Genomic DNA, 26,100 nt, shown 5'->3' on the forward strand with positions numbered 1-26,100 from the left:
TCTGAAAGTGACAAACTTCCATGTGGTGTTTTTTCTCTCTTGCTATACATTTGTGCATACAAATAGTAAATACAGTATTCTCAGAATATACTCGCATTTTTTTTATCGAAAATAAAGGCAGAATTATATCTTTGTGTCCACTAGGACTCTAGCGATGTGAATTGGAATAGATGCTTCTAGAAGCGCTTTTCAATGAAACACAGTTTTGCACTTTCAGGTTGTTTTTGCCGTCTTTGAATCCGTACACAAAGTTTCCTTTGAAAAAAAAATAAAGCCTGGTGCTGTGAGCTATTCATTTTAAAGGCGAGGAATGTGGGTCATAAGGAACGTCACTGAATTATTCATATCTTTCATAAAAGCGATTTGTGAATGGTTTCCAACCCTTCAGTCTCTTTCTCCGTCTTTTGAATCACTAGAAGTTATCTGTCACACAACATGAGGAATCTTTGGTCCGTTTATGAGCTATGAGGAGTTGCTTTGAATTTCAAGGAGTGCTAGACGTTTGCCAACTCTTTTTTTTCCTAAGCCAGAGGATCATGTCTTTATTCTCCTTTCGAAATTTTTTATAGCAATATTTCCTTTGAAGATGGATTCCCATCCCTTGGAAACTTTGCTTTTTTTTTTGAAGAACGATGGGTTACATTTCAAAATTTACCACCCGTTATTTATGTGCTCTACAAAACAAATTTTGTTTCGATGCATTCTGAAATTTCTGTCGTCTGAAATACAAAAGCAATGAATTAAAAATCACCGAAATTGGAAGTACTGATTATAGCGTCACTCTTTTATAAGAATGTTTTCTGAAAGTCACTGGAAATGCTTGTTCAGAATAAAATTTTATATCTTCATGTTTATGTTGTTTTAGTTGTAGAGTCCGTTTGAATGGCCCTATACCAATGTTTAATTACACAAAAAAATAAAATCTTTATTTACTTCTTTTACTTCAAAAACTAAAGTTTCAGCGTAAACAATGGATATATCTATAGTGAAGTAGATGTTCCTAACCTGTTGAAAATGGTTACGGTGCTACTAGTGGTGCGATAAGCAAGTTATCAAATCTAACTTGTCAATTCGACATTCTTCATCTTCTCGTATCCAAAAGGAAAAACCAGGAATTTCAAGAAAATATATCTTACTCGTTTTTGTTTCAACGTAATAAACAGTTTATTGCTACCAATCCTATTCCACAAACTAGATACTTGATATTCATATTGTTTCCGGAGCGTCTAAAAATTAAAACATCAAATTTTACCGGGTTTTTTTTTATTGCTTTTAATACTATATATGTTTTTCTATTTTCTGACTAGTGCCGGCCGGCCATAGCAATAGTCAGAATAGTCAATAGACCGTCTTCATATGCAATAGATTAATTTTGTATGCAATGTTTCTCTTTTCATATAAGGTAGATCATTTACTTACGAAACGCATATCTTGTATTGTTTGTTACTTATGTTCTAGTATGTCTGCAACTTGAAAGGGGAATATTTACTCTTGTGGCTCCGACAAGTGATCCTTCATACGATACGTTCGCTGCTTATTCCAACATGTTCCAAATACCCTTTGTCAGCCCATCATTCCCGCAACAGACGAGCTCTGACAGACCATCCAATTTGGGGATAAGCTTGAGACCAAGGTATTTGCAAGCGGTCGTTGACGTTATTAAGCACTATGGATGGACGAGTATAATTTATTTGTATGACTCGGATAATGGTGAGTAATCATTCTCTTGTCGTATCCATGTAGTAATTTATGTATCATGCCGAACATATTCGAAATGTTAATATAAGACGTGAAATAGGAAACGCTCTGTATTTCATGGAAATGAATCAGGCGTATGGTATAAAAATAATATTTTTCCGGGAACAAAATATTCCACGCTGCATTAAAATTTGCATCGATATTTTCATATTTGATTTCATTAAATCGAGAAATGTGTTATACAATTAGTGTGTTCAAAGTCGCGTTCTTCTCATTAGTACAGTGTATTTTTCCGAATTACACGTACATCTTTTCGTTGTAAGTCGACTCACTCTAATTAGGAAACACTCGCAATTTTGAACGAGATCATATTGATTCCTTCATGTTTAACTGACGTTCATTTCGTTTTCAAAGCAAAATTAAACCCCGTAATTTACCTTGAATTCGTAAATAAATACCTCATGCTTATATTTTCATTTGAGAAGATCTATCATTAATTTGAATATAACACTTTAAAGAGTAACGCTTTTGAAGTATTTTTCAGTCTTTACCAATTTTGTCTTGATACATGAAAGTCAATAGGTGCCTCAACGTTGTTCTTTTGTGGCATATTTTTCCAATTTCTATCTATATATTCATACATTTTTTTAAAGATATATATTAATGAATTAGGTTGATCAATACGACGAACCTGTAATTTTGTGTTTTTAAAATTTAACATAGCAAAATTAATGTTTCAACTGATGTGATTAAATGTTGATTGAATTAATGAATAATTACTATGTCTCATGGTGTAAAAATTATTCAATGGCATCAATTTTCTTTCCGTGCAAAATTCATCTCTCTTTTATGATTTTATTATGGCTAAAGATCAGTCTTTGATTAAATATTCGTAATTTAAAAAGTTAAATAAAAAATTGTTGCGATTATATATTTCTATAGAAGATTTATCTTTTTATTATTCGCTTCTTTCGATGTACTTTAAGTCTTTACCTTGTAAAAGATCTATATATTAATTTTTTCCGGCTTAATTAATCCTATTAAAGCATCATACGTTCATTAATCACCGATCTTGAAGTTTCTTGGCCGTTCTCCTAATCAGTATGAAACGTGCTCTTAATAGAAGAATGAATAAAATATTATTGCTATATAAGGAGTAAATTTCTAAAGCATGGTCATAACAGACAAAGTCCATTTGTCTTTCTCAGCGTGGGTGTTGACTCGAACATTTAATGAGTTTTTCTCGCGACTCCCTGCAGTTGATTCATTTATGCTGGCCGCCGTGCCATCAATAAAGAATATGACACTTCTCAGGGAGACGACAATGTCATGTTACTTTTCTCTCTCTTATCCATAAAAACCAGAGATGCTAAATTTCGTTTCCAACTCTCTTATATATATCACCATTAACATAAAACTAAATATTTTCTCTATCGATAAAATGAGAATTTTTATATTTTCTAAATCTAAAGATTATACAATATTTAATTTCTTATCTTTATAAAAAAAAATTAAAACACTGTCAAGCAAAATTCTTTCATACAAATACAAACACAAAGGCCACAACAGGCATTGCCCAACGAGGTGGCTGATAAAATAATAAATAATTTAAAAGGATTTAAATTTAATAAACAATTCAAAAAGATTTCAAAAACTAATGATATTCATCTTATGTTCCATGAATTAATGGCTTATCTGAAAATTGAAAATTTATAAAACTATATTTTTCATTTAAAATAATATCTAAATATTCAAAGAATTTTTTTTTACGTCCTTTTCGATAAAATATCCATCACATCTTTGATTTGAAGTTTCGGAAAGCTGTGTTGCCGCCTTTTTTCCTCATTGAAGTTTTAATTTAGTTGAAATAATGAAGAAACATCTATTATCTTCACTTTTTTTTGTTCTTTTACTTCAAGATTCGCCGCTCTCTTTTCTGAATTAATTCTTTGTATCTCTCATTTGAACTTTGATGTCTTTATTAAAATACATTCTTTTGTACTCTTACCGATCTCCGTCAAAAAGCTGCATTTAATTTGCGATCCTTCTTTGCATATTAAAGGTTCGCCCGTGACTCTTTCTTCTGCTAAGAAATTCATTTAAGTTCATTTTCGTTATTCATTTTTCTAAGCTGCTTGCAAAGAAATCGTTCTCTTCATTATTTAGATGGCATTAAATTTGACTTAAAAAAATTAAAACTTCGATGTGGATGCTCTAAAAGTCTAGATAATTAATTATATATATATATATATAAGTCTGTTAAACTTTATCATTTCTATCATTTCTTCATCGCACATAAAATGTTTTAAATACTTCGCTCCTCGGTTTTTTTGGTTTGTTTTCCCGTGTATACGCTTACGAAGCGACGATAGATTTAATATATTAAGATGCTTTATGACACCGTATTTATTTAGCATTTTAAGCTCGCATTCACTTGATAGAGTTTGCGTTTTTTCTGTGGTTACTGCGTTTGGTACTGACTCTTATAGACATTTTGAATTTGATAAAAATGCATTTTATTTAAATTTCATATAATACCAGCCCCCACAAAGGAGGTGTATTACGAAATATACCATACTAATAGTTATGTATTTGATATGTAACTGTGTGGGAAAATTGTTCGCAGTACGTTCAAGACTATTCGTTGTGATCAGAGCAGTCGGTCAAAGTGAAGTCATTAGGAACACTTGTGATACTCTCTCATCATCCGAAAATTATTCCTCGATTCTCTCTCTCTCAACTCAACAAACCCACAGATTAATATATCTCAATGTTTAGCTGTTGCATGCATTTACTTCATAATTACTCTAAAACTCCTCCTAACAGTCACCTCTCAGATGCGGTCACCCCTGTCCTGTTTTACGGGCAAATAAACATTTTCCGGCAAAAAGCCTATTTAAATAATGTATTTCGAACCCCTGCTTAACGGTCACTCTCAGAAACGATCACGGACACCATTTTCACCATCCACAGGGGTTTTTGTCCAGTGGACTGAAACCTCTGTACGGACACAAATGATTGCAATTTTGGTTCAAAGTATGCTTACTAGGTGACAGCAAAAGTTTTAATATTTGATCAACTATTTTATGCTGTATTTGGCTACTTTTTAATAAAAGTTTGGCTCGAAGTTTGTTTGACAACTCTTATGTCCGTTTAGAATCTTAAATCACGTGTTGATGGTTGCGTTCACGTATGTATTACATTATTCCACGCTGTTTAATTGGTCAGCTCTAATAATAATCTCTCTCTATCACTAAGAGAAAAAAAATTATGTTTCGAATACAAGTAAAAAACGTAACATTGGAATTCATGCTCTAGCAAATGAATTCAATGCATTGATTAAAAACATTTTCCTGTAAACACAACCACGGAAAATCATTGGATTTAGTCTCGCAGCTTAAAACACACTTTGAAGAATACTCAACAAAACCCAACGAACATCGATTGATTAGTTTTTGCAAAAGATTTAAATTCAGCATATAAACTTGGTTTAATACATTATTTATTTTGTAATTTTGATTGCATATCTATGCAATAATTATGTACTGTATTTTCATGACTTTAAACGCATCTTATATTGTCCGAACTTCATTCATATTCAAATAAAAAATATTTCAGTCATTGTTAATGCGATATAATACAATTTAAACAGGAACCCCCTCTGATACGGTCACCCCTTTTTTTACGGGCGATTTTTTTTTTGTCCCACGAGTGTCCGCAAAATAGGGGTTTTACTGCGTTAGCAAATTCATGGGGCCGGTTCAATAAGAATCACTCTGTACTATCATTATCAAAAAAAGAGATAACGTCAAGACCCGTGCACAAGTGAGTGATAGCCCTTTGGAACTGTGTTTAGACTGCGACTCCCTGTCTTTTGCATAAAATAACAGTGTTAACGATTGAAAAAAAATTAAATTTCGGCATTTTTTTGGTTCTTTTTAGACTATCTATAAAATCATTCGATTACTACTGATAAAAGAGAAAGTTATAAAAATGTGTATATACTCAATTATACTTGTTTTTTGTTTTGTATTATTTCATTTATTCTCTTCATTTTATGTCTTTCTCGTTGAACTCGGAGTAGGTGTATGAATGTATATGTAACTGTAGCTTCAAAGACATTCCGACGCACAAGAAATTCAATGAGATTTCCACCATTTGAGAAGGAAATGCGTTAATTCTCCAAGAACCCGGTTGTTGCACTTCTTTATTTTGTTTTTATTCGTCTGAAGAGTTTTTTGATCTTCCTCGTCCTGTCTTATATCCTCCAGCTAAATGTCCGAAAATAGAGTTTAGCAGAGGAAACTGTTTCTTTTTCTTTATTTTTTTTCTAGTTTCGCCTTCTCCATTTCTTCAGTCATTTCTTGTTCGGTTTCTTATTTCTCCCCTATCTCTTATATGTCGTTGTAAGCTTCTCTGTACGTACGTGGCTGAACTTTGACGAAAACAACTCGAGAGCTGCTTGGCTAAACCGAGCTGTCTGGTCATTTGTTAGAGTCTAAGTAGATTAAGTTGGGCCCCACGAAAATAAAGTGAACAACAACAACAAAAAAGGTTAATGTTGACAACTTCTGCTCTTGCATTGTATCTTTCTGATTCCAGATAATACGAATTGATTTTTCTTATGTTTCCTAATACTACTGTAGATCTTGTTTGTTCAAAAATGTATAAAAATATTTGTTATGAAGCCTCGGGCATTGGTACGAAATAGTAGTAATGTTAATTATTTTTATCTAATTCCTCAAGAAACTCATAAATATTAAAACTTGAATAATTAATAGGAAAGAAATATTAGAGTAGGGCGACCACCTATATCTTATTTTGACCATTTTTTTCATCTTCATTTCTCCCGTATTTTTTTTATAATCGCTCATTAATCATAACGCCGTTAATTTTCCAATGTGTAATATAATACAAAAGCAGTCAAATGTAATTCAATGCCGATATCGAAACATGGAATGCACAAATGAGGTACCGAAGGGAATTTTCCATTTCGCACAATTCAGCTGAGATTTCATGTTTTAAAACGAAGGTTTGAAGTTTTTGCCAAAATTTTACTGTTTTGAAGAAAGTTCCACGAAAATCTTCATCCACATTAAAAAAAAAAAAACCTCAAAAACCAGCAATTATTTTGAAGCTCCGTGGCATCTGACCGTAAAGCATAAAGCTGTTACATCCATTATATTATTCAGATATTTGGACCCTATAGATCAAGGGTTCTTAGATTTTTCTGTTCCACGAAGCCATTGTGCCAATTAGACAAAGGCCGCGAACCCTTTACTGAATAGTATTCAGCACATAACAATGTAAAAATAATAGTTTAATTGTTTTCCCCTCCAAGCTCACGGACACGCTGGTACCTTTCCAAGGACACCATTGAGCAATGTTCTAAGTAACTGCTAGATTTCAGTCAGCAGATTAATGAGACAGCTATCTCCATTCATAGTATAATGAAACCTCTCTTGATTAGCACAGTTTAAATATTGATTAAGTCAGGGGTTATAATGTACAGATAATGCACACACGAACTACTGTATATTTCAGAGCCTAATTCATTGATAAAACGTCAAAAATATCCGAATTACTTAGCTCCGATTATATACTCCTTTGTTTTATATCTGAAGCTGTTTTTCTGGAAAAGTGGGAATTAGCAAACAAAAATATTTTCACAGTTAGTTAACAAAAAAATAATTTTTAAACATATTTAAATGGTATATAACTGTTTGCGAATACAAAAATCGATTATTTTTTCCCACTAAAACGTGACAAACAACCCTTCCGTTCCTTAAGATTTCATTATTGATGAATGAAATTTTCACATGCAAATAAATTGAAATTATATACCGCTGGGGACAATTAGATGATATTAGTTTCAAAATATCGAACTGGCATCTGCTGCGCATTATACGTAGGGTGTTGTCGTTTTCGGGGGAAATAATTCCTTAATGAATGATAGAAGATAATGTTTTATACAGTAACTTTAGCTGTTACCTGCGGCTTCACTCACGTGGATTTGGTAATATGAAAACTGCTCGACGATGATTTCTCCCATTTAACATTTGACCCTTCATGACCCCCTTCGGGGTTGAATTTTCAGAAATCCTGTCCAAGTGCGTCTGTATATTATAAAATATAATACTAACCAAATTTAATATTTATAGCTTCAGTGGTTTCAGGTTGGGATGATTTATTTACATAACCTTTGAAACCCCCTTAGGGGTCGAATTTTGAAAAATACCTTCTTAGTGACATCATGAAATGAAACTAACTGATAAAATTTCATATACACATATATAGCTTCAGCGGATTTGGTTGTGTGATGATGAATTTGTCAGTCAGGATATGTTGTTATATAAATACAGATTTGAACTGCTATTTACATGTTTCAATAAAACCGTCTCATCAATTTATATCAATTCACATCTTAAAAGCTTTGTTAAAACTAGTCGTGACCAGAATATATCACGCTAATTGTCATGTTCAAAAGTTTATTACCCTATATTAGATTCAAAAAGAAAGTCCATATTAATTGATATACAAATCATTAATGTTTCTTCACTGCTTTTATTTCAAAATGTATATTTCTCTTAACTTACCTCTTCATTTTTCTCTGTCTCTTCGAGATACGAAATGATTTGTACCATTCCGAATAAAAGTGCGTCTAGATCTAATCGATGCTTTTATTAAAACAACAGTTTTCTCATTGAAATTCAATGATTTATAAATCATTGAAGAGTTGCCCTTTTATTTCCCGTGAATATAATGTCCCTCATTCAATCTCTTTCGAAGAAAAGCTAAAAACTGATTAGTTCTTCGCACCAATCGCTCTTAATGTACTTTTAATGAGACAGATAATAAAAACTATAGGGTACGGTCATTACGGATCTCTATCAGTTGTCTCAAGGCAACGCTTAGCCCGGAGGCATTGCGTTTTTTCCTTTATGCTAGAGTTTCTTATGAGAACGCGGTGAAGCATTTAAGAAAAGATAGTTACTTTTACTCCGCTTTTCGATTCTGACATTTGCATAAAAATTCAAATGACACATTTTTATATGCATTGAATTCTTCTTCCAAGTCCCGGTACCCCTTTCAAAACAGCTGGAAAGATTTAAATTTTGTGAATGTTTTCCATCTGCGAAGATGTGGATGCCACACACACATACATTCACATCATCTAGCATTTCATGAATTATTCATATTATGAGTGGAGAAAAAAATACAAAAGACTGCCGTTAGTCGTCTCTAAGTTGCGTTGTGATAATACCTTTAAAAACTTTCATGTTAAGATTTTTTTAAAGAAATTATTGCTTTTTTAAAAAACTTCAATTATAAGTATGCGTATCTTTACAAAGTGAGGAAGGAGGTGGCTTAAAACTTTCAACATATGCGTATCTTATAGGGGTTTCTAGTTTTCACAAATGCTAGTAACGATGCCGTCTTAGATTATCAGCCTGTTCAAGATGTGCTTCTAAAACAACTGGTAAACGACGACTGGTCAAGTGAATTGATGACATTTATATTTGATGGTTACTTAACATCAATTTATGTGGGGATATCAGTTGTATAAACGTTATAAGCCTTGGCGATCACGAACTCCTATAAAAGCTTACTTAGACATTTTTTAGGTTAATAAGACAATTTTCTACAGGCTAATTTGATAATTTTATCAGCATTGAAAGAAAATGAATATGCTACTCTCAAAAATACAAAGATTTCTATTTTCGTTTCAAAATAGTTTTTATTAAACAGTTTTTAATTTTCGTTTTATTTACAGCAAAATCATCTAATACAAATAAATACAACCCCACAACAGGAAAAATGCGCAACGAGGTGGCTGAGAAAAAATTGCCCACAACAAATATGGATGTCATATATTTCAAAATCATGGCAACCCAATTAAAAAAGCAATTACAAAAACTAGAACAACACATATATATGATAAAATGTTATACAATGCCCATAAAGACTACTTATGGTTGTCTTATTCCAAGTATGGATAGCTTCTCGATTTACCCCAACATGTTTATCGTATTTCTTTTTAAACGTGTCAATTGTGTTAGAATTTACTACCTCCGGGGGTGTTATATATTCGATTTACTAACAACCCTATTAGAGAAACATTCCCTGCGACACCATAACCTAGAATTGTCCCTTACCAATCGATGCTGGTGTCCCCTTGTAAAATCAATCGATTGACGGTGTACTAATAATTCATCTATTATTGACTATTTTTTTCTCAATCGATTTTTCAAAATACTGTTCTGTAATTGCACAGGGGTATGTTTATGTTCTATGCAGGGCCCCAACTAGAGGGGAGCAGGTGGGTCGGGTGCCCCGGGCGCAGGACCAGATAGGGTACAAATTTCACCCTTTATTCCCTCCTTTAATATTACTAAGAAGGCCAAAATGTGTGCTTGCCCCAGGTGACCAAGCATCTAGTTTCGGCTCTGATTCCATGTTCTAAAATGTTTTTATTCTTCTGATGTGTGATGGCTTTGTTTCCCAAAATGAACATTATTGCCCCCAGGGGGTACCAAAAGACAGCATAAGTTATATAAGGGTATAACATAGGATTTTATAGGTTGAATTAAATTGGGAGAAGGCGATGAGAACGAAAATATTTCTGAAGAAGGCGATAAAACAAAAAGTTTCGGATACTGACTTGGAATATGTGTTAATTTTGAGAAATAGCGTACAAAACAATAGACTTGACAAATCTATGTTCAGAAAAGGGCAACTTGGTGATTTTCCTATACAAAATAATCAAACTATGTAGAAAAATGATTCTTCAAAGGTTTGAAGTCAAAAATTTCTTATTAGGAAATTACGAATGTGTAGAGCAGATATGATTGGAAGTCTTCAAGATCTTTAAAAATTGGCTGTTATAGATGATCTCGTTAATGTAGTTTTTGACGAGTGGACCTTTTGATATGGCTAAAGACAGAACCAGCCATTGTAAAAACATCAAAAGAAATGCTTTTATGAAACAACCTAGAAAATTTAGAAGCCATCGAAATAAATTTCTTGTTTCAAAAAGTCTGAATTTTCTAAAAACATTGCTTTGTTCCGATTTGGAAAGGAGGATCGAAGTAACGAATTCATACTCTTCTTCATTGCATTATCTCCCGTTTTCTTGGTTTCAATAATCTCTTCAGTTTCCTTACGTTTAAACGTGTTTCTATTGTATGTAAATATAGTTTCTATATATATATATATATATATTATTTTAAGATATATATATATATATATATACTATATTTACATATTTACAGAAACGCGTTTACACGAAAGGAAACTGAAAATATTATTATATATATACATGGATATATGTATGGATTTCTCACTCATAATTTGTCGTCTCAAATATTTCGGTATAATGATTCCTTAAAGTGATTATTGGTAAAAGTTTTCTGAACGAAATATTGTTCGGATGAAACTGCGCTAAGCCGCATTTGAATTTCCAGCTAGAAATTGATTTGGGACATTCAAGTTTAAGAGAGAAGGAAATTGAATGGACTTTAATGAAGAATTCCGTTCACGAAACTGCCGAACGAACTGTTTCATTTTCTCGAAATTGAATTAAAAGTCATTCTCTTCAACTGAATAGAAATAGTTTCTTGTCTGGAATGAAGTAATCATTTTTGCTCCTGTGCGAAAAATTATTACACGCGAGACAAGTTGCTTCAATTTCAAACTTCAAACAATACATCTCAGTATCTTAGAAGTGATGCAGGATTTGTGACTGAGTATATTTCGCCTAAATAATTTAAGAGATTAAAACTTTATTCAGAATAGATTGTAAGACTTTTGCAAAATGAATAATATACTGGATACTAAACTAGTAAGCTCTCATATGCAGTTTTTCCTAGATTGCTGGTAGTAGCAAAATGAATATGAAATATTCGTAAAGCTTTTCTCAAATTAATTCTCTGACACGATACATTTGATTTGACTGTAGCTTCTTATGCAGGCAAAACATCTAGATTTATGAGAAAATTTTGATGATGGCTGAATAGCCGGAAACACATTTGTAATGACTGAATTCGTGTAAATTATGCATGCGCAAAAATATAGCTACTCGTATTGTTAAACTGTGAAGGAAATAGAAATTGAAATTCCATACTGTATCATATCTATTGAAATGTTTCAACAAAAACATTTTCAACAAAGCAAAGTTTATTTTAAATTTTGTGGATTTAAGATTCTTTCCAACCACCCATGCAAAATAATAAATATTTTAGAATGTTCGTGGTGGTAATTACTTATGGCAAAAACTGTATAATGAAATCGGAAAAAAAACTCAAGTTTTAAGCACACAACTTCTGATATATGCCTAACAGTAATGGCACAAAATTAAAAATTTATTCATTTCTGAAAACGAATATAGTGCATTAGGTTAAAAAATTCAAGAAAAAAATGCCAAATCTTTAAAAAAAAAAATTGGAGCAGAAAAGTAATTGAATAATTCGAAAAAAAAAAAATTCTGTACTTCTGTGGATAGGGGATAAATATAAATAAAATGATTCTGAGCTCGTAGGAGATACTTCAAGTGGGAGAGCATATTGAAACAAAATATTTTACATGTTTTCTGTAAAAGTACAAGTGACGCGTTTGGGCGTAAACACTAGAACCTCCCAAGAAATGGAAAAAAATTTTATTTCCTTCAGAATAGCTGATAAAATTCCCGGTTTTATATGTATTGAAGAGAGAAAATTTCATCAATATCTCCTAAAGTACTTTTTACTCTCGTTTGTGGTTTAGTATGACCAATTCTTGAATATGCAGTTCAGTTCTAGAGACTATATCCGCAGAGATAAACTGAATTGACTGAGAAGGTTCGGAAAGATAGTGATTGGATTGCAGGATTTGTTTGAGCTACAGTATAAAAGACTTGAAGTTTTAAACCTCTTTTCCCTGGAAAATGCGGAAAAAATAAAATTAGAAGCTTCAAGATTCTTTACGGTTTTGAACATTCGAATCATGACGTTTTAACACGTTTCAGAACTTACTTCAAGTTTTCGACCCAAGGGACATCAGCATACATTGATCAAAGATAAGTTTTGGTTGCGGTGCCGTACAATGAGTTCTTCTCTAATATAGAGACGTAAATGCGTGGTATTAACTGCCGGAAGCAGTTGTCATTGTGTCATTGCGGAGACTGCTGCCACATTTAGGAAATTATATTACTGTGCATATCATCAGGCTGCTTGAAATATTTGGAAGGCATTCTTTCTGTACATGGCCTGATTTTTTAATAGCGGCAACTGTGCTGTAGTGACGCCGTAGAACGGAGCCAGGCAATGTCTTTTATCACAAATAAGTTAAATGCCCTTCCTCAGAATAAATGAACTTTAATTCCCCTTCCCTAAAAGTGCGTGCGCAACGATAACAGAAACAGAGCAGTTGTGGATGAGCCGGTCGGTATCAGGGCCATATAACAAGAGCTGTCCCATCAGGCGCTGTAGTCGGTACCAGCTGACGTCACGCGTGACGTCATTCCCCTGCAGAACCGAGTGCGACCGCTTTGCTGCCCTGTTAATTACAGTAGTTTGCATAATCGTTGTACCACACAATCGCCAATTTTGGTGAATTCTTTCCAAAATTATCTTTTCGATTATTATCACTAGTATTTGTATATTTATTGGCTTGCTTCATTTAAACATTTCAAATAAGAAATTTCGTGCATTTGCTTACGAGGTTCCTCTAAGAATATTTTTTTCGATTATATTTCAGTTGAATCACGTACGTTAGTTAACTTTTATTGGGTTAATTCAAAGCCAACTCAAGACAGATAATTTTAATTATATATCTTTTGAACTTACTTTCTAGAATTTCATTTATTTCTTTGTTTTTATTTCAATGAAGTGTAGCTTTAAGAAATGTTAACATTGTTATTACCAATACAAGTGCAACGTAAAGACATGGGGAGCCAGTGGCGAGCCAGACATGCTGTGGGGTGCTCGAGTACACACGGTAATTAATAGTATGGTTCTGAGCACCCACTGAATTGATTCAGAAATCTAAATCTCCTATGCAAAGATCAAGCCGAGCATCCACAAGTTCGAAACACTTTCGGCGCCCTGTGGGAAGCAAATATAAAAAATGAATTTAATCCATTTCTTAGCTTATAGATTATAATAGATTACGAAAATTCTGTTTATGCATACCTGGGACACTAAAACACCACCATAAACGAGAAATCTCTCTCAGTCGTACGCTGATGTCATTTGCTATAAAAAAAAGTAGCAGGGCCGTGACGTCACACAACACCTCTGAGACCTGGGTAAGAATACTACTTCACCAAACACCAACTCTGGCCATATCGCTATATTGCAATTTACTGCCATTAGTGAGATGGGTTGGAAGTGAAGGCGCTGTCTATCGGTGGTCGCCTCGAGTTCATTAGGGAAAATATCTTATCGATATCCTCCCTTGGGTTCGAACCGGGTAAGAATATTGCCGCAATGTTTTCGAAGCAAGAGCAAAGAAAAGCAGAAGTTAATAATTGAATGTGCTAGATATCGCGCAACGCACGACGGTGCCACCAAGTACTACTACTAAGCCACACGGACACCTCGTCCATATTCCTTTATAGAATTTTTAACGAATTTTGAATGTGCGTGTATGTGTTGTGAACCTAACGTTAAGTTTGTTTCTCAAAAATGCTTGTTGTCTGTTAAACTGATGCTATCTGTCTCCCGAATTCGGAAGCAGACAACTTGTCACTAAGGGCTGCAAGAGGCTCGCGGTGCATCTGCATAATAGCAAGTTGTTTAAGCCTTCGTTTGTAAGAGCCTTCTGATAGAGGCGTGAAAAATGTGTCATGCAATCGATAGCTCTCTTCGCACCATCTAGAGGCTAATCAGTGCCAACGGTATCCAAAGTCTTCCGCATCGCTGGGAACACGTTCCACGCAACACTGGTGGTTACATCGAAGGCAAAACCTGTAAAACTTAGAACCTTGTATATGTATACTATATCTAATATACTATATCTACAAAAGAAAATAAATAGTTGCAGCTAATAAAAAATCAACCTATACGCATATAACCATATAAAATTTTCCTCTTTCCTTTATCTATTTCCCTTCTAAGAGTTATTTTTTTTCTAATGCAGCCATATGGCTGGACTTTTGCTTGTTATGATTCATTTCTTATTGTAATGTGTTTATTAGGCTCTCAGATTTCTTCATAAGAATTAATCCCATGCTCGATAAATTACCGTTTTTTCCGCATAAGCTGGCATTCCGGAGAAATTTGAGACAGAGATTCTGGATAATTTTTAAGTGTTTAGACTCTAAGAATCGATTGAGTTGGTTATTTTGAACCTTGTGTCTGTTCTCTGCATCTTAGGATCCCCGTTTATTACGAAATACGTTCAGATAGTTCGAGCTTTGTGGTTGCTTTCGGTACTACTATTTAACAGTACATGCACCTCGTGTACGTTCCCCTGTGAAATTTTTGAAGAATCGGTACATGACGGAACATGTTGTATGACTGCATATATATGCATGGCCCTAAAGTATTTTCTGTTGCCATAATTGTGCTTGTTTCGTGTTCTTGCTGATACCGCCATCTGTTTCCCATATTTTTAAATAAAGATAGCGAGTTCTTGAACTTTCATATTATCTAAGTTTCATGTCGAAGGTCTGCCTGCTCTCTACGGATAGACTTTTTCAAATGGCAGACCGGCTCGCATTCGTTCCTTAAAGTTGGAAAACCGCAGAAAACATACTTCAGGCGACTATCACTGTGCTCCCAACAGTGTTCGAGCCTGGATCCTTACGATGAGAATCCAGCACGATCCCCACATGACGGCACAGCTACTCCAAATCTTTTTTTGTCAAAAAGTTTTGGATACTAAACATATTCGTTTGTATAGATTAGATGAGTTGAATGGAACTGCGAATTATTTTTGTATCGTATCACTTGACCACGTGTATAAGTAGATTGGAATGAGCAGAGCGAAAAATTCAAGAATTAATCTTCAAAATATGATGTAATACAGAAGTGACAGCATATTTTTTCAATCTATAGATATACAGAAAACACGCAAAATACAGTAACTTCATATCGGGATGACGATAATTGAATTAAATAGCAAAAAAAATAAAATTATTCGGATTCACATTCAGTGATTCTTATTAAACCTCGACAACATTCAAAAATTTGGTATCCCCCGAATCCAAAAGGCATGCTGGCTAATGTGATTTAGAAAAATTACAATATAAACAATAAAGAAAATAATAAATTTTTGTTGATGGTAAATTCACAGTAAATTAAATAAAGATCATGTGTTCTTTACTGAGCCTTAACATTTCACCTTATTTATTACTGTTTATCGGTTACTTATAATACATTGCTATTCAAAAATCTATATGTTTTTATACACGAATTCACACACACAAATACAGAGGCCACAACAGACAAAATGCCTAACGAGGTGGTTGATAAAAGATGCCCATAAAAATATAGATATCGAATATATATATCTAAATTATATCAAAAATACAGCAACCCAATAAGAGCAATAAAAACCAATAATTATGATAAAATATAAATATGCGTACTGTCCATAAAAAAATTATAACTATTATTTTGTTAGCACTATTTCCCTTTAAAGTTTTTACTGATATCAGTTTCAACGTCACGAAATAGTTGAAAAAGAAAAATACCTCATCATAATACAATAAAAAGAAAACCATATCAAGATCAATCTCACATCATTTGATCGTCTTTTTTTTCTAATGGGAGTATATACAGTACATAGAAAAGTATCTCTGTGTGCATTTTTTTTTTTTTTTACTTCAAAGAGAAAAATGATTTATGACTGCTTTATCTTCATTGAAGCTAAAAACCAGAGAGAGGAAGTACCCAACATTTTTTTCCCCTCTTTTATACGCTTATGTACACTTTTCTTTTTCACTTTATGTATTTTTATATATTTTTTTCAAATAAAATTCGCTCTACTGATACGTAGCTTTAATGCTCAAGGAAAACTCACGCTAGCTGATAACATCGCTAAAAGGAAGTGGCAAAAGAAAAAATTAAGAAAAAGAGAAAGTAAGAAACACGTAAGAGTCATCTTTAACAGAGAAAAGGCATTAATGATCATTGGAAACGTACCGATCAAGTATCAAGTACATTCCCTTTATTTTCACGCCATTTCAGATTATTTTCTGTTCTGTTCCCTTCAAGTGTATTTTTTTTTCTCTTTACATCCGATATTAAGAATGACACATTTGTTGTAGCTTGTATATACATTTTAAATATTTTTCTAATACATTCAAAAATCTTGAGTTAATTATGTAAAATAGTATTTTTAATGCATATCAATGAAGCATTGATAATGAGTTCTCATAAATGGCGAAAAATCAAAAGTCGATAGCTCTTTAGTTGTTCGAGAAAATATAATCAGTCGTGTTTTTTTCCCCCATTTTTTTCAAATATCTGAAGACTGATGGTCGTGAGAAATATTTATATTTTTGAATAATTTTCCCGTGATGTTCGAACGTTTCGGAAAAATATCATCGACTCTGAGTGAAAATAGGAAGTTCATGTAAACAGAATGTTTAACAGTTTGAGATCTTTAATGATCAATGGAAACGTACCGATTAAGTATCACACAAGTGCATTCCCTTTATTTTCATGCCATTCCCTTTATTTTCATGCCATTCCAAATTATTTTCTATTCTGTTCCGATCGTGTATTTTTTTTTCTCTTTACATTTAATATTAAGAAAGTCATTTGTTGTAACTTATCTGTTCATTATTTGTATACATTTTAAATATTTTTCTAATACCTTCAAAAATTATGAACTAATTTTGCACAATAATATTTTAATGCATATCAATGAAATACTGATAAAGAGTTTTTATACATGGGGAAAAATCAGATGTTCTTTAGCTCTTTAGTTTTCAAAGTACAATAATAAAATCATTGATTTTTTATTTTTTCTAATGTTTATTTCATCCTGAAGATTTAAAGTTTTGAGAGTTATTTATATTTTTGAATATTTTGCGCCGTGAAATTCGAACGTTTCGGAAAAATATGATCGACTCTGGATAAAGATTGGAAGTTCATGTAAACGGAGTGATAGGAGTGAGTTGAAGATCAAACGGTGAGATTTAAAGATGCACTTTAAATTGCGTTTGAAAATGAGTTTTCAGTGAGTCCAATGAAATATTAGAAAGAGATAAAATCCAAGCGTTTACGGTTACTTTAATAAGTGCATATTTTCGACGATCTGTTAGAATTTCCTTTCCTAGTCGAAAAAATTTCACATTTTTCTCAATTTTTCGAAAACGCAGCTCATGTTAAGTTTGCTTCCATGTCGATTTTTTTAAATGGGAATCATTTGTTTATATATGAAATGCGTACTCTGATTCCTTTTTCTACACTTATCAAACAGCGTCGAAGAAAAAAAATTAAAAATTATTTTTTCAAAATTTTTCCCTTCAGTTGTGCATAAGTTAACTTAGAATTTCTGATAATTTTTTGAGTCGTTTTCAAGCTACTGGTGCATAATTACGATGAAATTAGTTCTCAATGTTTTCTCTTTTTTTGTGATGGTGGACAGTTGACCATTTGAATTTTTTTGTACAACCAGAGAAAAATATTTTCAAGTTTTTGTTCAAATCGAAATGCGTCTAGCCAATATGAAAGTAAGTGTTCAAATCTGGATATTTCTCGGCGTATTTGGTTCTTCAACTCTTGAATGTCAGCAAATGAGTAAGGCGAGAGTTTTTGATATCCTACGATAAAAACACTAAAAAAGAGCGCAACGTATCTTTTTCATTATATAATTTCAAAATTATGAAATATTCACTAACGTCAAAGTTATATAAAAAACAGTTATATATTTTTATACAAAATTGTCAAGTCGTACTACAATAAAAGAGTCTGCTCTATTTCAGGCCTCCTGAAACTTCAGAATATATTCCATTTGACAACAGACAGATATAAGATAGAAATGCGTGCTGTGAGGAGGATATTAAACGAAACAGATGCCAATGATTTTCTCCGTAGCATGGAGTTCAGTGACCGCACAGGTCACAAACATGTCGTCTTGGACTGCGAAGGAGACACAGCAAAAACTATAGTTTTAAATCATGTAAAGGATACATATATTAACATGAGGAATTATCATTTCTTAGTGACGAGTTTAGTAAGTATATTTCATCAGAAACGCTGACATCCTTCCATAATATCTATCGCGTTATATTGTGTAAATTTTCGTAGAGAAGTTATACACATAAGAAATACTTTCACTTTCAGATAATAGCACATGACTGGAATTCGGCTCTACTCTCACACGGAGCTTTAAATGTCACTGGATTCCAGATTCTACGAGAAACAAGACCTGAAGTACGGCAGTTTCTAAATTTTTGGAAAACATTGGACCCATTCAAATGGCCTGGTGCTGGTAAAGAGCATATAACGGTATCACAAATAAAAATTCTCGAGAAAAATCTCTATACGTGTTTTTTACTTAATACTTAAAATTATTTTTGTATTGATTTTAATTTCAAAAACAAAGTTCTTGTTATTGTACTGGAATATAAAATATTTATCAAAATGTCACTCTCATTCGTTGAAAATATTTGACATTTTGGTAGTTCTTTTCCAGAATTTTATATGTAATACTTTTTTTTTTTAAAAAAACGTGATTACATAAGATAAGCTACTTTTGAAGCGGCATTTCACTGTAAGGAAAGGTCTAAAGCATGTACATGTATTCCTTTTGAGTTTACGTCACAAAAGGGTTGAATACTGCTTTTGAATCGTGTACATATACGGTTGAATACACTCAAAGATGCTCCCATTGATACGCTTCACAAAATCCTGTGACCAGAAAATTGAATTGGCAAATGTAACTTCAACCGGTGAAATTTCAAAACTGGTTATTCTGAAGATAATGTTTCCCAGCAATCCTATGAAAATACCGCGGGACAACTTGAAACTGTTTGATTTTTGAAAGTTCTGCTTTCTATATATCTACGATGTTTTTATTCTTTTCCTTAGAAATTTTAAAATTATCAAAAGATGTTCGTATTCTCACGGATATAATTTTATATAAGTTGAGGCAGTATTATGTAAATAATGTTTTGCTATTTTTTTATTTTTTGAAAGTTTTATTCTACTCTCGCATTCCATAACGATTTTCAGAGAATCTTTGTTACTATCAAATGGTTAATTTTCAAACCAAAAACTTTAGGGTTTAGTATTTTATTATTTTTAATTATGAGTAGCTGCTATTATTTTCAGGCTTAAAATAGAACGGGATGTTAAAATTGTTGGTTTCCTACTAACCACAGAAATCGCTGGATCGAAACCAGAAAATACTTCAAGAAAATATCTAGCCTGATTTAGAGTATATCAAAGGAAATCTATTTTCTCTTGCGTCAATATGAGTAAGCACTGCCAATTCATTCAGTTCAAAAATTGTTCTGATGGCCTAGAACTTCTTTTATCATGTTTGCTTTCCAGGCCCTTCTTTCTTAAGGGCCAGCGTTAAAATTGCTCATATTCGGTAACCCCATTAGCGTTGAAGCGTGTCTAGACATTCAAACAAGTGTCGCGCCTTCCAAAATTACTCGGACTTGAGAGAGCCACTGACATTCTACATGGATTAAATTCGGAGATATTGGGTAAATATCAGGCAACGCTGTCTGTACGGTGTGTTTCGGCATTGCCGAAATGAAAGGGTTTTAAAAAGGCGAGATGTTTCGGGATTGCCTAACTGAAAGGCGTCAAGTTAGGCGAGGGCGCGGTAGCCCACAGAAAACATTTCTACCGCAGATAGTCCCACATCGAGGGGTTAGCGCAAGAACCTCTCGGTGGGTATAAAAAAGTGTGCCGTTCGTAATCGGCAATAAATTGTATGTCCCTGTCTAATTAGCCCTCATGTGCACAAAACGACCGTGGTGCGACAAATATGAACAAACTATGATCAAGTTAGGCGAGATATCTCGTCATTGCCGCTGTAAGTGTTAATCAAGGCTATAAAGCATTTGCACCATTCCAGGAAGAGGGAACTTCGCGTCAGCGCTCGTAAAAGCGTAATCCGGCTTTTTCAAGTGGAAGCATTGTTTCGATAATAGGGATCTCCTTATTCCCAGCTAAGCTGGTATCGAACTCGCAGACTATGATCAACCCGCTCAACCGAAGTAGGCGTCTGCTCTGCCGGTGAACAACGCGCTTAATCTTTCTTAGTATTTATTACTGGCGCTGCAATAATCGATATAGCTGGAAACTGAAAAACTGTTTATAATAATACTTCATTAAGTATATTTCACATACACATATCATATATTTTAATGATGTTACAGACATTTCCATAGGGGAAAAACTTAGATTGTTATTGTTTTAGTTTCTTAAATATATTAATCACATTTAATCACCGAATGACAAATTACTAGCAATATGTTTTCATATGTTCACGATAGACGGAGATCGCTCTGATGTATGATGCTTCAAAAGTGATACTTGATGCTTACAATCGACTTCTCAAAAAGAAACCAGACATATTTAGAAATAATTTTCGACGAGGCGAAGTCTACAACAACGGTACAAAAGGCATAGACTGTAGAAGAATACCCGTCATGCCTTGGGAACATGGCGATCGAATTACTAGATTTATGAGGAAGGTATGTAATTTTAGATAATTATTATTCTCAAATGAAAGAATAATATATCTTATCAATCAAAACAAGATATCATTTTTAAAACTATCCAGTTTTATGTTTTTAAGGTTTCTAATTTTTTATTCGATACAAAATGAAATATGGTTGTAATCAAGAATTATAAATAAAAATAGTATTGGTTGTAAAATAATTTAGAACGTTGAGACCACTTGGACATGGAAAAAGTTTGCAAATTCACTGTAATTTATTTGTAGGAAAGTAAATAAGCATTTGCATTTCAGTCCTTATTATGAACATATGCAATTTCAAAATTTTATGAAAGTTTAATTTACTCAGGGTGTTCAAAATGTTCATTTAAGACTGTTAAGAATTTTTTTATGCTAGTTAACATTTTTTTATATTCACATTGACTTCATTTGTTATTAATTTTCATTGTCGCAGACTGATATTTTAGGGCTTACAGGCAACATTTCCTTTGATGACTATGGATGGAGAAAAAATTTCTCAATCGATATCGTTGAGATGTCTACTAATAGTGAAATGGTGAAGGTAAGCTTAATTATTTGATTAATGTGACGCATTTCTTTGAACCTTTTGAAAACGGCTCACACAATATTTATCGATATCGATTTTTTATTCCAACTCTCGTATACTGATCCGAGAGAGAGAGATTCACGTTTTTTTTTAAACTGCAGTATTCACTTATCGGTTATTTTTTGCAGATTGCATACTGGTCTGATGTTGATGGACTTGTTCTGATCCCAGCAAAATACAAACGTGTGCCACAAAATGCGGGATTTGAGAACAGGACGTACATAGTCACCAGTATATTGGTAAGTAAAAAATTTATGTCTTTTTAAATTTAAGAAACCGACATTAACTTTTAATATAATGAAATTTTGAAATTAATTATAAGCATTATTTTAAATATATCTATTTTTTCATAACAGTACTACTGGTTTCCGTTCAATAAATTATGAGTAGTATTCGTATTATATGGAATGAGAAAAAATTGTTTACACAGAGAAATTGTTTAATAAGCTGCTAGATGGACTTAAAATTTGTTTTAAAGTAAAATATTAATTGATTGTAATTTGAGCATAATATGTGAAATGCAGAAGTCAACCTATTTTATGCAAGGGCAAAAATTATTTAATATCATTTTAAATGTTTGACAATGTGTATTTTTAATAGGAAGAGCCATACTTAATGTATAAGAAAGAAGAGCCTGGTCAAGTACTTGAAGGAAATGACCGCTTCGAAGGATATTGTAAGGATTTGGCTGACCTGATGGCTGAAAACCTTAAATTTAGTTTTGAGTTGAAACTGGTGAATGATTCAGCTTACGGAGGAAAAGATATAAACTCCCCGGCTGGTTGGAATGGAATGGTCGGTGAACTAATCAGAAAGGTAAATTATATACCAGATGATGCGTAGACGATTTTGCACCACGGTCATTTTATGTACGTAAGAGATAACTTCACGTGCATATGTCATTACCGATCTCAAACCTTTTTTCCACCACGCATCCGATTCAGACGGCCCCACGGTAATTGGTATGATAACTTCTTGTATAATATTCCCATGTTTGTCCGGTCACCATAGCGCCATCTCTATTCTACTCAGAGGAAGTAAGACCTCTATATCAAGAATCATTCGAAAAGACTGGATGGGTCTCGAATTACTGCAGTCTCCGAACCTCATTTGGTATACAAGGTGATTCAGAAAAGATGGGGAAAACTCTTTAAGAGATAATTCACACCAATAAAAACAAACAAATGTCATCAAAAAATGCATGGTCAAACATGAAACGCACACGCGCTAGCGAGTTTCGAAACGGCCGCTCAACAAACGTTAAAACGGCATTCCTGTTGAAATTCATCGGGAGAAAAATAACATCACATGCATGAAAATGTAACCTAGGACAGAAGAAAAAACCGTATGAAACTCTGCGTCACCGTGAATAAAAGGAGTGGATGCCAGTCATGTGTATTCCAGCGTGCAACCGCTCTAACAGTTATAACGTACGGTATAATGGCGCACTTTAGTAATACTGAAAAAGCAGGTTGCATTCACAACGTAGTGAATGCTTAAATCGTACGTTACAACTGTTAAAACACGTGCGCGCGGTTGCACGCTGGAATAACTTCACAGGGCTGGCGTCCACGCCTTTTATTCACTGTCACGTAGATTTTCATACGGTTTATTCTTCTTCCCCAGGTTACATTTGCATGCACTGTGTTCTTTTTCTCCTGATGAATTTCAACAGGAATGCCGTTTTAACGTTTGTTGAGCGGCCATTTCGAAACGCGCTAGCACGTTTGCGTTTCATGTTAGGCCATGCATGCTTTGATGACAATTGTTTGTATTGGTGAGCACTATCACCTCTTGAAGTTTTTCCCATCTTTTCTGAATCACGTTGTCGTGAAAAATATTTTACGACATGGGGCTACTGCAACCTCACTTTCACATCATTACGGTACATGTATATGGTACTACCAGAGCCCGAAACTGGCCACAGTTCACGAATATTTTTATATTGATTCACACAGGATACACGTCATATCGCAGTCATGATGCGGTAATCATTTTCTTTTCAAAATTTGGCAGAAAAAATTATATATCTATATTTATTATATAGATAGTTATTCCCTTAAATAAATCTATAAACTGATTTATGCGTGTACTGTAACCCATCAAACCAGAAGTTTTTGTTGAATGTTTAAAATTCTGTTAAACCCAACGGCGTGTAAATTTTTTTTTTTAGTGTGCCTATGCCTTCATCACATTTTAGATCCCATCAACGATAACTACTTTTTTCCCAAAAAATAAGAAGCTATTAAAAAATAAAATCCTTTTTATAACCGTAATATAAAACGACTTCCTTACACTAAAAGATTTTGTAATATACTGAAGCATAATCTAGTTATTAGGTGATAAACTGCTTACGAAATTTTTATTTTGGGAGCTAAACGCCCAAAACAAAATTATAAGAAAGTATATCAAAACATAAAAATTAAAAATTTATGAAAAATAATATATATATTATTCCTTTAATATCCATCGATGATTGCAGAGAAAGATATCGAGGAAGTTTTAAATCTTCAATAACTTTTTCTTACTTCAAAATTTTCATCCTTAAATAAACCTCTTGCCAAAAAGTAATTTTAAACTGACGTTTATCACAAGGATTCTTTAATTTTCAAAAGTGAAAGCCCTTAAAACAAGTGAAGAAATGATATAAGTGGAAAATAAATGGAGGCCTATTCTCTCGCTATCATTTCAGACATTTTATCCCAATCAACAGAACGTTGATATTATTGCAGTATAAATATTTATATTTATATATTCCTTCACTCAAAATATTAAAATGAAATATATCCATTGTTATTCATTGCCAGCTGTCGTTTCAAACCGTTCTGAGATACCTGTCAGCATTTTTATGAATTCGGAAAATTTTTCTTAATATTTCATTTCTTCTAAAAGAGCAATAAAATATCGTTTCAGTTCTCGTCAATTCAATAACAAAGTGGTTTTTATTCTGTAAAATGGAGAAATTTTTTCGACTTATTTATCTGTAAAATGATGGTCCGAACACCCAGTCCAGTTTTCTTAAATATATTAGAATAAATACCGTATCAAATGAGTAGAATGGTGTTCTATTCGTCATTAAAAACTTTATTTATTACTATGATGTTTTATAACATATATATTAACCTGAGAACTGATTCAGAGTCTACGTTTTTTTTTCAATAATTATGTCCAATAAAGTTTTTTTTAATATTTTTATTTAAAAGCAATACCAAAGAAAAAGATATCGAACTAAAAAAGGATAAGTTTCAAGTTTCAATTGTGCCCTGAAGGAGCTGCAAATGATTTGGCAGTGAAGCGAAACAATGCACTTGAAAACATGGTTATCCAGTGGTGTCCCGTTGTGTAATTGAGATGACGTATTGATTCGATCAATCCCTTCCAGATTTATTGGTGCGGTTTCTTTCTCCGCTTCACAATAAACTCTCTTTTTATACATTTTCGGATATTTATTATAAGAAAGAAAAAAACTTCTTCTCATTTCTTACGGGATCGTGGCGTCATTGAAAGGATGTATTGATATATTGATGACTTAATAAGAAAATAAGAATACGAAAGTCATTTTAAGAGGTATAAATAAAATGAAATATGTCGAAAGTTTGGTATAGTACATCAACACAGCTTTATTTTTCAGTAAAGGCCATTGTTTCCCTCCGCCAACATTCCAATTTTCACACTTTAAATTGTATTTTTGCTACTACTATTGATTTATGACTTTTGTGATATGTAAGCATCAAATATAAACCAGAATTTCTTTCCAGAAGAGTATAGTGTCGATAGGCGGCTCTTTAACGCCCGTCCAGGGAATCTGTTAGTGTTAGTAGACATCCATGCCCGAACTGCACAATAAGAGGCTAGCTCCCTAACCACTCGACTGTCAGGCAGCCACTCGCCTTCAGCTTTAACAACTGAAAAGCTGAAGGTGGTTCACTGGTTAGTTTTGGAGTGCTCTCCCTACAGTCCGGATTTATCCCCCTGGGACCATCATTTGTTTGGACCGCGTAAATGGACATTGGAAAGATAGTGATTCGACGATGACGCAGGAGTGGCAGAGCTGTTGATCATCTGGCTGCACAAATAGTGCTCTTCTTTATTCGAGGAAGGGATCAAAGAACTTGCCAATTCTTTAGGAAAAATGTAATTCAAAATCCGGGGATTATGTGGAA

General features: G+C 33.2%; 1 protein-coding gene across 2 annotated transcripts in view; it reads left to right on the forward strand.

The window, feature by feature from the left end:
* The window catches only part of LOC149085231 (glutamate receptor 1-like), a 113,761-nt gene that overhangs the window by 63,023 nt on the left and 24,638 nt on the right, over positions 1-26,100 (forward strand). For both annotated transcript variants that reach the window (XM_089233113.1, XM_089233112.1), the window contains exons 3-9: positions 1,459-1,710; positions 18,614-18,864; positions 18,975-19,139; positions 21,146-21,346; positions 21,785-21,892; positions 22,066-22,176; positions 22,538-22,753. In XM_089233113.1, the coding sequence (XP_089089239.1) occupies positions 1,459-1,710; positions 18,614-18,864; positions 18,975-19,139; positions 21,146-21,346; positions 21,785-21,892; positions 22,066-22,176; positions 22,538-22,753 (1,304 nt within the window). The remainder of the gene's footprint in view (positions 1-1,458; positions 1,711-18,613; positions 18,865-18,974; positions 19,140-21,145; positions 21,347-21,784; positions 21,893-22,065; positions 22,177-22,537; positions 22,754-26,100) is intronic.

This window comes from Pholcus phalangioides, unplaced genomic scaffold (genome assembly GCF_987345545.1).
Source record: "Pholcus phalangioides strain wild (caught in Gottingen) unplaced genomic scaffold, Ppha-v1.0 ptg000007l_1, whole genome shotgun sequence".
NCBI lineage: Eukaryota > Metazoa > Arthropoda > Arachnida > Araneae > Pholcidae > Pholcus > Pholcus phalangioides.